The following is a 15,223-nucleotide window of genomic DNA, read 5'->3' on the forward strand; positions in this document are numbered from 1 at the left end:
GCATCAGCAGGCGGACGCGCAACCACTGCGCCACCAGGGAAGCCCCCTGCTTATTTCTTGTATAGTGACCCCAGTGCAGCCCAACTGGAAGACTAGACTTTATCTGGATCCTTAGGCTGTCCTGCAGTCTGCCCACATCGTCAAGTTTGTCTTTAGCTTTACCTTCTATTCATGCAAACCTCACAAATCACACAGACACAGAATCAGGCAAAGTTTGAGCAAAGCCTTTCACCAATGTGCCCCATGAGCCCCTCAGGACTTTTCTTACACTGTTCAGTCCTCACTCACCCTGACCCTCTCAATTCAGAATCAGTGAACAACAGCCCAGTGATTTTGCGGAAGTTTACCTAAATCAAGAAGAGTTCTTAATCACATGAATGATATTCTATCAATTTTTTTAAAGAGTGATCTTTGCTCCTGAAGCAGAAACACTGGTGGCCTTGTTAAGATGCATGTTCTCAGGCTGCATAACCTATGGAATTAGAATCCATGTGTGCAGAAGTTATCTATTTACATTTTAAAACTAAATTTGCAGGTAATTTTTCTGCACATTAAAGTTCGAAAATTGTTGGAAAACACAGAGGTCATTTAATTAATTAATTATTTACTTCGTTAATTGATTCCATAAACAACAATTTATTGGCTTCCATGTGCCAGGTACTAGATAGGCTCTGGGAGTGTAAAGATGGTTTGAAAAGAAAGTAATGCCTTCCAGTGTGGAAGACAGACAAGTCAGTAGATGATGGAAATAGAGCATGATTGGTGCTGTGATAAATAAGCACAGGGCCGTCTAAGCATGTGGAAGGTTTAGATGTTTTGGAACGTGGTTGTCTGACAGCTATGCACTATGATCACATGAGTTTGCTTTAACGGGGTGCCAATTGTTTTCTGTCTACTTTATAAACTTAAAAAATCACAAAATGTCTCTTTAAAGTTTTTCCAATGAGACCGCAGTGTTTTTCCTTATTGTACAGCCCTTTTGCATTTAGATATTTTAAAATGGCATCATTGTTGATACAGAAAATTGTGTTCAGATGTAACTTTAAAAATATCAAAACAGAAGAGCCACATTAAGACAACCAAAATGCTTTGACCTCTATTTTTGCTGCTACTCAGTGAGGTGATTATAATGTTTTGAGATAATATAACTGAGTTGTTAGTGTTTCATAGCCTTCCTGAAATTTTAATTTACATAATTAGTTTGGGATAAATTATTTACCGGAAAAATGCATACAGAAATTATTATGTGAAGAATGACAGTATAAAAACCAAATCTGAACTATCTATACATTATTTGTTACTAGGTTTTTCCAGATGTTTGAGTTACATGAGGTTTTAGAAAATATGGGACATGTTAATACAATACTTCCAACACTATATAACGATTTAAGGTTTTATATCATATCACATAAGTGACAGGACATCTAATATTTATTTTTTAAAGAGTAAAAGTAAAAGCCAAGTTTTTTCAAGTGCAAGAAGCCCATGATCAAACTTTTCTTTCTCTAATGCAGTGTAAACACCATGAATACGCCACAGACTCTGCCCACAGAATCCACTGTGTTGTCAGGGAGACAATATGGTGTGACAAGTGCTCTGATAGTTGCCACTGAACCAAATATACTGTGAAAATATTAAATACTGTGCTGTATACAAAATATTTAAATTTTGTGCCTCACCTGTGTAGAATGTATGATAGCCACCACTAAAGGGAATACAAGATGAATAAAGCCCTAATATCTAGTAAACTGGACGAGGCGAAGACATATACACTATAATCTCAGTAAAAGTAAGGTGGCTCTCAAGAGGAAGTACAAGCAAAGAGCTCAGGAAAGGGTGAGATTGACTTTAGATGGGGTGATAAATGAAGGCTTCATAGAGGGGAGAGAACTGAGATGAACCTCAGCATGGCTATCTAATAAATGTAAGGATAATAACAACAGTGTTCATTATTGCTATCACTTATTGAATGCCTTCTATTGACCAGCCACTAAACTAAGTGCTGGGCTAATAAGTTCTTATGAATAGCCCCATATTTGAACTAGATGTTACTCTCTTCATTTTATAAATGAAGAAACTGCAGTTATTAGAGTTTAAGCAATTCTGCCTAGGTCACACAGCATTATTGAAGAGCCTGGATGCCAACCCAGGTATCACTGACTTAAACCCATGTATTTTATGCCACACTGCCCTGCAACCCTGTCCTAACAACTGGACCTAAATACAAAGCAAATCTGTGAAAAAATAAAAGGGTATTCAGATAGATCAGTGGTCTTCAGCTATTTGGTGTTATAATCTACTAAAAGGAACTGATGAAAAGTATGGAGTCTCTCCCTAGAAAAGTACCTATTAAACACATCGACTTACAATTTTTAAAAGTTTTCCCCTTGAATCTGAGATGAGAATCTGATGAAGACTATGGATCTTCATGTCTCCAAATTGTTGCCCATAAATTCTGTGCATTCACTGGCCCTCTCATGTCTCTGGGATCCCTGTACCTCAGGATTGGGATCCCAGGAGAGGATGGTACTCTAGAACACAGGTAGTAAAATGGTAAAGGAGCTTATTCTGTAATAAGGTTTCTTTGCAACCTCAGATCTTTACTTCTTCCCTTCTGTTCAACCAACACACCCAGTAGGTATGATAATCTAGCTTCTCTCCATTGCCACCACCGCTAAGACATGGCCTCTATCAAGTGGCCTATTCTAACAGTTTCCTCATTATTTTCTTACTACAAGTTTCTCCTCCACTCTGGTCTATTCTCTACATTGCTTTATGGTATTTTTCTTATATGAACAGTTTGTCATTCTCTTATTTAAAAACCTCTTTTGCTAGCATAAATAACAAAAGTAAAAAATCAACAAATGGGACAATATCAAATTCAAAAGCTTCTACACGGCAAAAAAAAAAAAAAAGTCAACAAAATGAAACGGCAGCCTATAGAATGGGAAAAAATTTTGCAAACCATATTTTGAATAAGGGGTTAATATCCAAAATATATAAAGAATTAACATATATGAATAACAAAAAACCCAAACAAAATCTGATATTAACGTGGGCAGACGAACTAATTAGACATTTTTCCAGAGGGAACATCGAAATGGCCAACAGGTACATGAAGAAAAATGTTCAACATCACTAATCATCACGGAAATGCAAATCAAAACTAGAGTGAGATATCACCTCACACCTATTAGGACGGCTATTATCAAAAAGACAAACAGATGCTGGTGAGGATGTGGTGAAAAGAGAACCCTTACACACTGTTGGTAGGAATGTAAATTAGTCCAACCACTAGGAAAAACTATATGGAGTTTCCTCAAATATTAAAAATATATCTACCATATGATCCAGCAATTCCATTTCTGGGTAAAAATCCAAAGGAAATGAAAACAGGATTTTGATGAGATATATGCACACCCATATTTATTGCAGCATTATTCACAACAGCCAAGATATGGAAACAACCCAAATGCCCAGCAATGGATAAATGGCTAAAAAAGATGTGGTACATATATACACAATTGAATACTATTCAGCCATGACAAAGGAAGATATCCTGCCATTTATGGCAAGGATGGACCTTGAGCACATTGTGGTAAACAAGGTAAGTCAGACAGAGAAAGACAAATACTGTACAATATCACTTATATGTAGAATCTAAAAAAGTCTAATCTGTACAAAAGAGAGTAAAATGATGGTTACCAGAGGATGGGGGGTGGGGGAATTAGATTGATGGCGTTTAAGGGTACAAACTTGTAAGTAGCAGTAAATAATAAGCCATAGGGATCTAATGCACAGTATAAGAAACAAAGTCAATAATACTGTACTATAATAATGTAATGTGATAAATATTGCCTCAGTCACAATCATACTACAATATACAAATGTATCAAAGTAAAAAAACCTATTTCACTTGCTTTTTACACTAATTATGGAACTTCTTATCAAGGTATGGGCCACTCAGTATTCCACAATGTAGTCCCAAATCATATTTCTCTTTCATTTAAAAACCAACCAGACCTGTGTGGGCCGCTGCCATCTCCTGGGCGCGGACATGGCGCTCGACCCCGCAGAGCCGCATCTCAGACGAGTCGAAAAAGATGTTTTGATCCCTAAAATAATGAGAGAAAAGGCCCGAGAGAGATGTTCTGAACAAGTTCAAGATTTCACTAAATGTTGCAAGGACTCTGGAATCCTTGAGGTAGTAAAATGCCAGAAAGAAAATTCTGCATTGAAAGAATGTCTAACTGCTTACTATAATGATCCAGACTTTCATGAAGAATGCAAAATGGAATACCTGAAGGAAAGGGAAGAATTCAGAAAAACTGGAATTCCTACCAAGAAAAGGCTGAGGAAGAGTCCCACAAGCATGTAGGCAAATATTCAAATGATACTCAGGAACACCAATGTTCATGGAAATCACAGTCACCTGAAATGATGGACTCAAGGAAGTGTGTTTGCTTTATCCTTAATAATGGAAATAATTTTATCTGAAATAAAGATTTTTTTTAACTTAGAAAAAAATTAAAAAATAAAAATCAACCAAACAGATACCTATTCATTATTTGAACTATATATGTTTATGTTTACTTTTCATATTTTTTCCTTTACTTTTTGATAAACTCCTACTTATACTATTAGAGCTAGCTTAAGGAGCTTCTCTGTGAAGCCTCTACCAGCTTCCCCACCCACCCACTCACTCACTCACTCACAGGACACTTTGTTCAGGTATCTCTTGCAGCCATGTTTTACAGTAATGGATCTATTTTATGTAAGTATACTCTGCAGAGGTGTAAGGCTAAGGTCACGGCCCATTGATCTTTGTATCCCAGTTATCCAGCACAGTGCCTAGAATATAGTGTGTGTTCAGTAAATAATTTTTTATATACAAAAGTGAATGAAAGATGAATGAATGAATAATCATTGAATAGAAGTTTCATATTATATCCAGGATAGTTCTCAATGTACATTTTTTTCTAGTTTGCTTTTATAAAATTGATTAGTGTTACTTTCAATTATCATTTCTACTAGGACAATGTCATTATTTTGTTGTTAAAGGAAATTGCACACACACACACACACACATTTATCCCAGTACTGCTGCTATGCATTCAGAAAATGGCCAATTTTACAACCAGCTGGTTGACCTATAATTACTTATAATATATCTGGCAGGCAAAAGAGCAATACATATATATATATATATATATATATATATATATATATATATATAAACTGTTCAAGCTCTTGGAAGCAGTGATTCAGTTTTTAGAAAGTTGTTCACCATAAATAATTGTATTTAATCATTTAACTCTAATCTTGTTTAGTACAGCAATATTTTTAAACAGATAAAACCTTGAGATATCTGAAATTTCTAACTAACATGATAATATAGAAGAATATTTAATCATATGGGGAAATGTTAATTACATATTGTTAAGTTAACAATGAGTTACAAAACAGTATAGATACTAGGATGAAACACACTTGAGTAAAATATACATTGTGGAGTCTAGAAAGACATTTAAGAGAAAACAACACTGGAAAACAAATTTATTATTTTCCCAAGCACTAGCTATAGAATCATGTGTTTGTGTGTGTATGAAACGTGCCATAAAATGATTACAGATGTATGATAAATGCTAATTTTTATGAGAGCCCCCAGGGAACTTTAAATTATTAGTAAAAATACAATTATACCACTTTATTCCTTCCTTCATTCTTTTCATGTATTCCTTTAGTAACCTATGGATGAGAGTCTAATAGGTGTCAATACTGTGCTAAATTCGCAATGACCAAAATGTTTTACTACCCTCATGAATCCCAAGTTCTAGCTACTAAGCAGTACCTAAGAAAATAACCATACGTATTTACAAGGTATTATGGAAATTTATGGAGGTAGGAGAGGAAAGGGTTAGAAAATTGAGATGAATTGGACTTTAAAGTTTGAATTAGGCTGACTTGATGGAGAAGAAAACCAGTGTCTCAAAAGAAGCAGTGTCTCAAAGCAGTTTTTAAATGATTGAATCTGTATGTCTTTTTTCCGTTTCTATTTTTCGAAAAACCACCTTAGTTTGTTCATATCGAGTTGAACAACAACAAACAAAAAAAGAAACAATAGCTACAGAGCACTTTATACTTATTTGAAACCATTACACATACAAATTAACAGGACATTATGATTATTTAAGTAAATCCATCTAACAGAAATGCTAGAACTATAACCTGAATATGTTCATTCCATTGCTTTTCATTAGATTTTGGTCTCAGTCACCAAGTAAATAAATTAACTGAAATTATGATTTAGTTGTTAAATAGCAAAATTTAAAGAAAACGAGGAGCACTGTTAAACCTAGCAAATGTAGAAACTATTTATAGTACTACAATTGACAGCTTTAAAGTCCATGACTTGGCAGGACAATGATACAAGAAAAAGAAACACATCCTTTAGAATTTCTAACTTTTTGTTCTGTATTGTAGTTGTAGTCGAAAGACCTTATATATAACAGTGGAATAAGGGAAAGAAGTACCAACTACTGATTGGATAAGTGGAGAATCTGTTCAAAATATGTAGTCATACATGTCAGGTACTTTACTAATATTCGTGGATATGTTTTGAATCTTATTAAAATGATGTTTTCTACTGTGGTGAGCTAGCTTAATGAACAGACTCCAAATTTAACTTGAATTTTGCTAATTTTAGCTGTTAAAATAGGCACTTTTATATTGGCTGCTACATAATCTCTCTCAATCAAGTGAAGAGTTAAGGTAATACCTCATTATTTATTCTATGGAGAATGAAATGTGTGCATAGATACAGGGCCTTCATTCCTAGGAACATGTAGATAGACTAAGAAAGAAAATCAGATAAGCATCGCAGGAACAACTCAGAAAGATTAACTTAAGGAAAATGGAAAATAATTAAATGTGGATAGCTTGGCTTTCCAAAGCCTAGAGGGACATGCTAAATACTGACAAAATACAACAGTAAAGTCATTTAGCAAGACAGGTCATTTGGTAAAATAACAGCAATAACAAAAACCCATTAATGTCTGGTCTGTTTTATAATATGGTCATGGTATTCTGTGGTGTGTCAGAGATGAATCTGAAAGGTTCTTGCCCTTGCCATTGAATCTCCCTATGACTAATGGCTCACATTTGTTAAACATACAGAAATTATTAGAGTTATACTAAGACACACATACACATATGCACACACAAAAGCTAAATTAAACTCAGGAATACTGAACACTTACCTTCTAATTAACTGAGTTGCCTGGAAGTCACACTGCTTCCTGATGTTAATAAGAACTCACAAATAATAATCAATGCAGCCAGTTAAAAATACAAACTCAGTGAAAAATATAATTTCAAGTTAGGTGACTAATGTTCTATTAAATATATAATAATATAAATGATATAATAAAGTCTTATTATTGTTAAAATATAACTATTATAGCCATCCCAAAGAATAAATCATTTGGAGTTGTTCCAGGCTAAGTCAGCAGAGTGTCATGGACATTTAACATAAAAAACATTTCTTGACCCTGAGGATATAAATCAGAAAACTATTAGCTGAGGCACACTAGTTGATTCTGCGAAGCTCTACACACAGCCTCACATAATGTCCTCAACAATAAGGAGGAAAACTAATTGATCTTATAATTAATTTGACCAACACAGAATGTACATTTAGGTCAAAGAGTGAATATTGGGTTTGACATTGACCAACTTAGCTATCTACATGGATCAAATTAAACAAGTAATTGCCGGCATGTGGCCAGGTCAGACTATGGACTTGTACCTATTAATCTGACTATATTTGGAAGTTCAGCTATTAATTTGGGTAATCTATTTACCTCAGTGTATGGCTGAACTTCTGGGATTTGCTCTGTTGGAAGTTGTAAGTGAACATAAAGGGTAGCCCCAGGTAAAATAGGCAATTTACATACACGGAAAGTACAAAATTTTGTGTAACTGTGGTTAGGGAGGAAAAAAATGCAATTTCTATGTCACTGGAAAAATTACTTATTCAATACTCCAAGCCAATGTTAACGTTCCTACCTTGAAAATTAAATAAGAAGTCAAAGAACTGGAGCCATTTTACTAGTTAACATTTACTTATATTGAGTTATATTGAGTTTGAAATTAAATATTAGAATAGTTACTATTAACTGTCTCAAATACGTTTACTATGTACGATGTAAAACTGTAACTAAAGAATGTGGAATAATCTTTTAGAGTTCACCATACATTGAAGATTAAAAAAAAAATTACAAACAAAGCCAAATTCTTTGCAGAAATAATGTCACCTCCACTGATATGTGAAACTAGAAAATCTTCAGAAATAAACTCCCGCATAGCTAAGCATCAAGTATATAAAGGTTAGAGGAGTTATAAGTAAGAGAGTTTCAATAATAAGGAATCTAAACTTGGCATCATTAATTTGAATGGCATAGAACAGCATGTTTCTGACAATCAAGTAGCCAAAGAAGAGTCTGCTTCTTTGCAGATAAAGCTAAAAGAAACTACTTCTCTTCTCATTCAGCCAAAGGCAGGTAAAAGCAACTTTTATCTTAAGACGTATATGAACATTTCATTTGATTTAGATGGTTTAAGTGGTGACTTGACAGCAGGAAGAGCTAACAGATAGTCACTAGAAGTCCTTTCCATTCCTGGTTATTTTTCCTCCTATAAATTCATTATAGCACATAGTTAGAACGATTATTTATGCCCTAAAATAGAATATATTATCTGCCTATATTAATTTATCACACATCTCTCCCTTATGAAGTTATATGTTTTTTAAAGTAGTGTGAAAAGTTTCTCTCCCTCCAAAACTTTCATCATTTGAGATTTATGGTGATTACAGAATTTTATATCTTTGGATTACTAAACACAACAGAATTGCAAGAAATTTCTAAGAATACATTTCAAGCATTAAAAATAGAAAGGAAGGGCTTCCCTGGTGGCACAGTGGTTGAGAGTCCGCTTGCCGATGCAGGGGACACGGGTTCGTGCCCGGGACCGGGAAGATACCACATGCTGCGGAGAGGCTGGGCCCGTGAGCCACGGCCGCTGAGCCTGTGCGTCCGGAGCCTGTGCTCCGCCACGGGAGAGGCCACAACAGTGAGAGGCCCGTGTACCAAAAAAAACAAAAACAAAACAAAAAAAAATAGAAAGGAATGCACCTATTCACCATGTTGCCTGATGGCTTTATCTGGAGACGTTTCAATGAGGTGCTGAGGAAATCATCACATGAAAATTTTTTTAAGTAACCTAAGCACCAAAACAAAGTAATCGGCCTGAAATTTCTGAATCTTAAATCTTCACAAATTTCCATAATCAAACGTCATAAGATATATGGTGTTTAAACAAACTATACGTTAGCAAGGTTATATTGATATATGATAAAGAGGAAATAAAGTACGGTGGCGCAGTGGTTGAGAGTCCGCTTGCCGATGCAGGGGACACGGGTTCGTGCCCGGGACCGGGAAGATACCACATGCTGCGGAGAGGCTGGGCCCGTGAGCCACGGCCGCTGAGCCTGTGCGTCCGGAGCCTGTGCTCCGCCACGGGAGAGGCCACAACAGTGAGAGGCCCGTGTACCAAAAAAAACAAAAACAAAACAAAAAAAAATAGAAAGGAATGCACCTATTCACCATGTTGCCTGATGGCTTTATCTGGAGACGTTTCAATGAGGTGCTGAGGAAATCATCACATGAAAATTTTTTTAAGTAACCTAAGCACCAAAACAAAGTAATCGGCCTGAAATTTCTGAATCTTAAATCTTCACAAATTTCCATAATCAAACGTCATAAGATATATGGTGTTTAAACAAACTATACGTTAGCAAGGTTATATTGATATATGATAAAGAGGAAATAAAGTACATCAAACATTGCAAACATCACATAAAACTTCTGAACAGTACACATGTGCATTTCACCTGCTTAAAGAGATGTGAGAAGTCAATGTATTTCTTTGATACTAAGAAATTTCTCTCTGTGAAGGTATCTAAGGTTAAGAGTTAAAGAATTGTGAATGATTTTTCAGTGCTTATTAGGTAAAAGTAACTAATATTCACAGTCTCTCTCTGAGCCTGGTACTATGCAAGGTAATTAACATATTGGTATCTGATTTATTTCTCCCAAGTCTGAGAGTTGTGTACTCTTATCCCTATTTTTTATATATATTTATCTTAAGGCTCAAAGAAATTAAATATTTTTCAAGGTCACATAGTAAATTCCATTAGATTGGAAATGAACTCAAAGTCCATTAAATCAAAAGGTCTGTGTATTTTGGACAATTCAGAAAGCAAAACAAAAGAAATTGAGACTATCAAACTTCACCTTATTAACTTTCATTTTTGATATTGAGTATTAAACATCTCCATTACAGTGTTTGGAGGAAAAAAGTGAAAGCAACATAGTATGTTAATAAATATGAATTTTATGTGAGAAATAATATTTGCTTTAAATATGTATTCTTACCACTGAAATTCATATAGGAGAGGGAAGCCAGATTGAAAATAGTTTAGGATTAATAAAATATCTCTGAATTCTATGATATTTGTATTCGTCAACTTTAATATACTATATACAGTAGTTATGTTAAATGACAACATGAGCTCTGTGCCTGTGAACTAATTGTGCCTGTGAACTTATGACAGTTCTGGTGGAGCAATTCTAGAATAGCAAAAAAATCACCCCAGTAAGGAGATCATTTTCAAAGTCATTAACATCGGCTTTGTTGTGATAAATATCTTTCTACATAAAATAACCTGGAGAAAAATTAGATATAAGGACAAAATTACGCATAATATTCACATAATAAATCTGGAAACTATTACTAGGTCTAACTCTGAAGAGATATTCTCTTTCAAAACATTCTAAACATTTTAAAAACCAAGTTTTTTGATATTTGATATTCTGGATATTTGATATTTGAATGAATGGAGAAGAAAGGGCAACATCATCCACTTCTAATCTATACAAATTTTAAATGTGAATTATCCAGGGAATGATGAATGACATATAAGTTTCATATGTATCTATTATTGAACAAGTAAAAAATTAAGAACAAAGACATATTTATTGATACACAAAATGAAGAAGACTAAACTCAAAACTATCTTTTGATTACTCAAATTATCTTACTTAAATTATCTTTTGATTACTACATTATTTAATACTGTATCTTAAACATAAAAATACTTTAATAACTTTAGAGGGGAACTATGTAGCTTAGACATTAAATTGAACCCCATCCAGTTCTACTTTGCAAGAACTGTGTGACCTTAGCTCAATTATCTAAGCTCTCAAAGACTCAGTTTTTGTTATCTGTAAAACAGGAATAATAACTGTATCTTTCTCATGAGGTTACTGTGAGGATTAAATTAGATAAAATACACAAGTGCCGACCATATAACATAAACCATACCACTAGCAAGTGGTAAGTTCCCCTTAAGTGATAGAAATTATCATCACTGTGATCAGAATCATCATCACAAAATGTATCCCTATAAACAAGGAATGTGTCATTTTTTTAAACTCTGTGTCATGCATTTTTATATTTTCATTAGTAGGTAGTGAAACATCTTATATTTATGAAATCAAATCAAAGAAAAGTAATACAAAAAGTATTTGGTTTGGGGGGGAGGGATAAATTGTGAGGCTGAGATTGACATATACACACTGCTATATATAAAATAGATAACTAATAAGGACCTACTGTATAGCACAGGGAACTCTACTCAATACCCTGTAATGGCTTCTATGGGAAAAGAATCTAAAAAACAGTGGATATATGTATATGTATCACTGACTCACTTTGCTGTACACCTGAAACTAACACAACATTGTAAATCAATTATACTCCAATCAAAAAAAAAAAAAGTATTTGGTTTGAGATATTGCTAATGTGCTCATTTTCCCCTCAATAGTTAATGTAATCTTAAAGGTTGTAATAGGAAATAATAATTTCCATCCATTTAATCAATAAGGACCATGAACATGAATTTATAATGAGATTAAAAAGTCCAAACCAGCTCTCTCTCCTTAATAGCTGACCAAAGGAATTTCTCTTGACTCCACTTCTTGAACTGAAACTTGAGAAATGCCAAGGGCTCCATATAAAGGTTTCAACAACGCAGGAGAGGTTTGTTTCTATGCACAACCATACAAATATAAATCTATGTTAAACATTCCTTATGCTTATAATTGTCATAAGCCTAAAATAACTAAAATGCTACAATTTAAACACAACAGAACGTAAAACCAATACAAATCAGGTTAATTCTAAATTACATTAACAAGTTAATGTGAAGGATGATTTTTAAATTTAATAATTTTTAGCACATAGCAAGTTAAGTAACTGCTACTTTACGGACCTTTTGAATTCACTAAGCCCATCCTACTGGACATGCTATGTGAAAATCATTCTCCCCTCACTTTCCCTACTGGACAATGTAAATTCATCTTTCTACTGTGTGGATTAATGTCATTTGACCTCTCTTTAATGAAAATGCATTATTTATGTATATCTACTTCTATCTTTTCTCAGTAGCCCTAGACAATTAAATAGAACAACACAGAAGCAAAATGTTTGCACATAAAAATTCTAAAGCGAAGAGTAAAATCTAGCAGCAGAATATATATATTCAACAAGAAAGAGGCTTACATTAATTTATTTTAGATTATCAGCAAAGAGATATCACTCATTCTAAAACAGAATTATTGTAGAGAACACTCACATGTCTGAGAGTATGCCCATGGAAGCCCATGTAAACGGCTTTGTTTTAGTCCATCTGGATTGATTTCTATGGCAGAACCTTCACTGGGGTGGTTTTTGCTCTCAGTCAGCTCCCAAGGATTTAAAGTTTGCCAACTGTCCTTTTATTTCCACACTTCCTGGCTTGGCAATTTGATTCCGGTTCCCTTTTCCCCCCCTCCCTAAAACTACAAACAGGTTTTACCCCCTACCCCATCACATCCCCCTCTCTTACCCCAATCTGAGTCAGAAATCCAGGCCTCTGCCTTGCTGAGAAAAGAGGATTTAAGCACACACTCATTCATTCATTCAGCACATACTTATTGGGCATCTACTCTGCACACTAATACCCCATGTTGGCACTAGGGAAAGGGCGATGGATTATGCTGATGACATTAGGCCAAAATATTTCTTGCTAAAACTCTCATTTGTATCAGCAGGTATATTTCACTGATCATAGAGAACTCTACACAGCTGAATTTAAAAGTTGGCTTTTATTCAATTCTATAAAAATACTTTTCCTGGGGGCAGGGGTTAATTTCTACATCACCATAAAGTTTTCTACTTTACCAATAATTTGAAATAGATACCAGATGCTTTAAACTTCTATTTTTCCCAGAAATAATTAGTAAACACTTAAACAATAACCCATTCAATTACAACAATTAAATATATCAAAACTTTAAAAATATAAACACATTTACAATAATCTAGTTCTATGGAAAACAGGCAATGGCCAGTTAACACAAATATATCAGAATTTTAGCCTGAGAATCTCATATACTTTCTTTGATTATATAAATGTATGCTGATGACTGTTATTCAGCTGTCATGATGGCCAAAAGACATTGCCAAATCCTCACTAGTGATAGTAATAATAATATTTGTAAAACTAATAATGTATTATCACCAGCATCCTATTAAGAAAGGATAGGCACTATTGGAGGAGGTTTATTTTTGTACCATAAAATTAAAACAACTGTTAAAGGATAAAAGTTAGAATATTCATTTAGTCCAACCTTCTGGTGATCAAGGTTTCCCTATCCTTGTCATTCACAAAAGGACATTTTGAAGAATTATATTCCTAATCAATTTATAAAATACAATTGGGATTTCATGCTGCTTTCTTAATAGTTTGAATAATGAGAAGACCCAGGGGAGAGGGCTATAGATATAAGGAGTACGATGTGCTTAGAAATTTAGTGCAAAAGTCCCCATTTGGCTTATGCAGTGACATATATGCAAAAATAAGCCACTCAAATGTAAAAATGATTAAAAAATAAAAACTCTTCATTAAATTGTCCATTAGAAAAGAAAACAATCATAATTTTTAGCATTTGTGGCAATTTTCCCAAGTCACCATCTTTACTTCCTTTAAGAGGCAAAATAAAGTTACATAAACTTCAGTTAATACCAAAATTCTTTGACAATAACTTGGAGAATCTCACAAATAACATGGAATTTTAAGTAAATATCACAGTATATTTATTCAATGTGTCACTCAATTATTCAAATAACAAATATTTACTGAGAGTCTGCTATGTGGCAGACACTTTTAGCAGCTGGGAATCTAGCAATAATCAAAATAGAATAAAAGTCTGTACTTTCAAGGAGCTTACATTCTAGTGGCAGAAGGGAGAAGACAAACAAGACAACAAATAAAGTATATAGTAAATTAGACAGTGACAAGTGCCCAGAAGAAAAATAAAGCAAGTGGTGATGGACATGGTGATTTAGTTTAGTTAGAATGACCTTGCTGGAAAAATTACATTGAATAAAGAACTGAAGTTGGTAAGGACAGAAACATCCTTTAATTACTGTCATACTTTGATTGTAGGTACTTATGAAAATGTTAAGTAGAATATAAGTCCTCAATACCTTCCCCTCAATTTTCTTCAAGGACATTTCTGAAAAGTAGCTTCAATAACGAGCAATGTTAAGACAGTGTTAAGAATGCTAAGACACTTCTTTATGAGGAGGTCAGAATGACCAGATGTTTCATTCAACAGTGAAATTTCTGGAAGTGTCAGCATTTGTCAGTAGAATATAAATGTAAATGGTTTGTATTTCTCAGGTTAAAAAAAACTAAAAGAGGAAGACAGGCTCCCATAAAGATTTCTGAATTCCTAAATATAAAAGAAAGGGATGCCTTAATTCTAACTCTTTTGCCTTTTTAAGAAGCATTGCTAACTGATTACCAAGGAATACTTGAAACTGTATTTACTCTTTCTATTTGGGCCCTTTGCACGGAACTGTTCAGGGCCACCTCCTGTGGTTTCCAGCTAGCCCTGAAATACCTGGAGACATCCTCGGTAACCCTGTGCTCTGAAGAGCTACTGAGAAGGGAGAGGCAAGAAGGTAGCAAACGCCAGAGGAGAAAGGTGTTGGCAAGAGAAACTAATCTCCTGTGATACATCAATTACACATGATCATATAAAACAGATCTCAC

The 15,223-nt window shown here is 34.3% G+C and overlaps 2 protein-coding genes across 2 annotated transcripts in view; one reads left to right on the plus strand and one right to left on the minus strand.

Annotated features, from left to right (window-relative positions):
• KCND2 (potassium voltage-gated channel subfamily D member 2) overlaps window positions 1–15,223 on the minus strand; it is a 481,402-nt gene that overhangs the window by 342,734 nt on the left and 123,445 nt on the right. The gene's annotated exons all lie outside the window — the stretch shown is intronic.
• On the plus strand, window positions 4,058–4,399 carry LOC102978172 (COX assembly mitochondrial protein homolog). Its single transcript, XM_055084684.1, has one exon. The coding sequence runs from the start codon at window positions 4,058–4,060 to the stop codon at window positions 4,376–4,378; it is 321 nt and encodes a 106-aa protein (XP_054940659.1). The 3' UTR covers window positions 4,379–4,399.

Source organism: Physeter macrocephalus, chromosome 5, assembly GCF_002837175.3.
Source record: "Physeter macrocephalus isolate SW-GA chromosome 5, ASM283717v5, whole genome shotgun sequence".
NCBI lineage: Eukaryota > Metazoa > Chordata > Mammalia > Artiodactyla > Physeteridae > Physeter > Physeter macrocephalus.

Excerpts from the sequence above, each read along its gene's own strand:
- LOC102978172 (XM_055084684.1), top strand. The coding sequence starts at position 4,058 with ATGGCGCTCGACCCCGCAGAGCCGCATCTCAGACGAGTCGAAAAAGAT.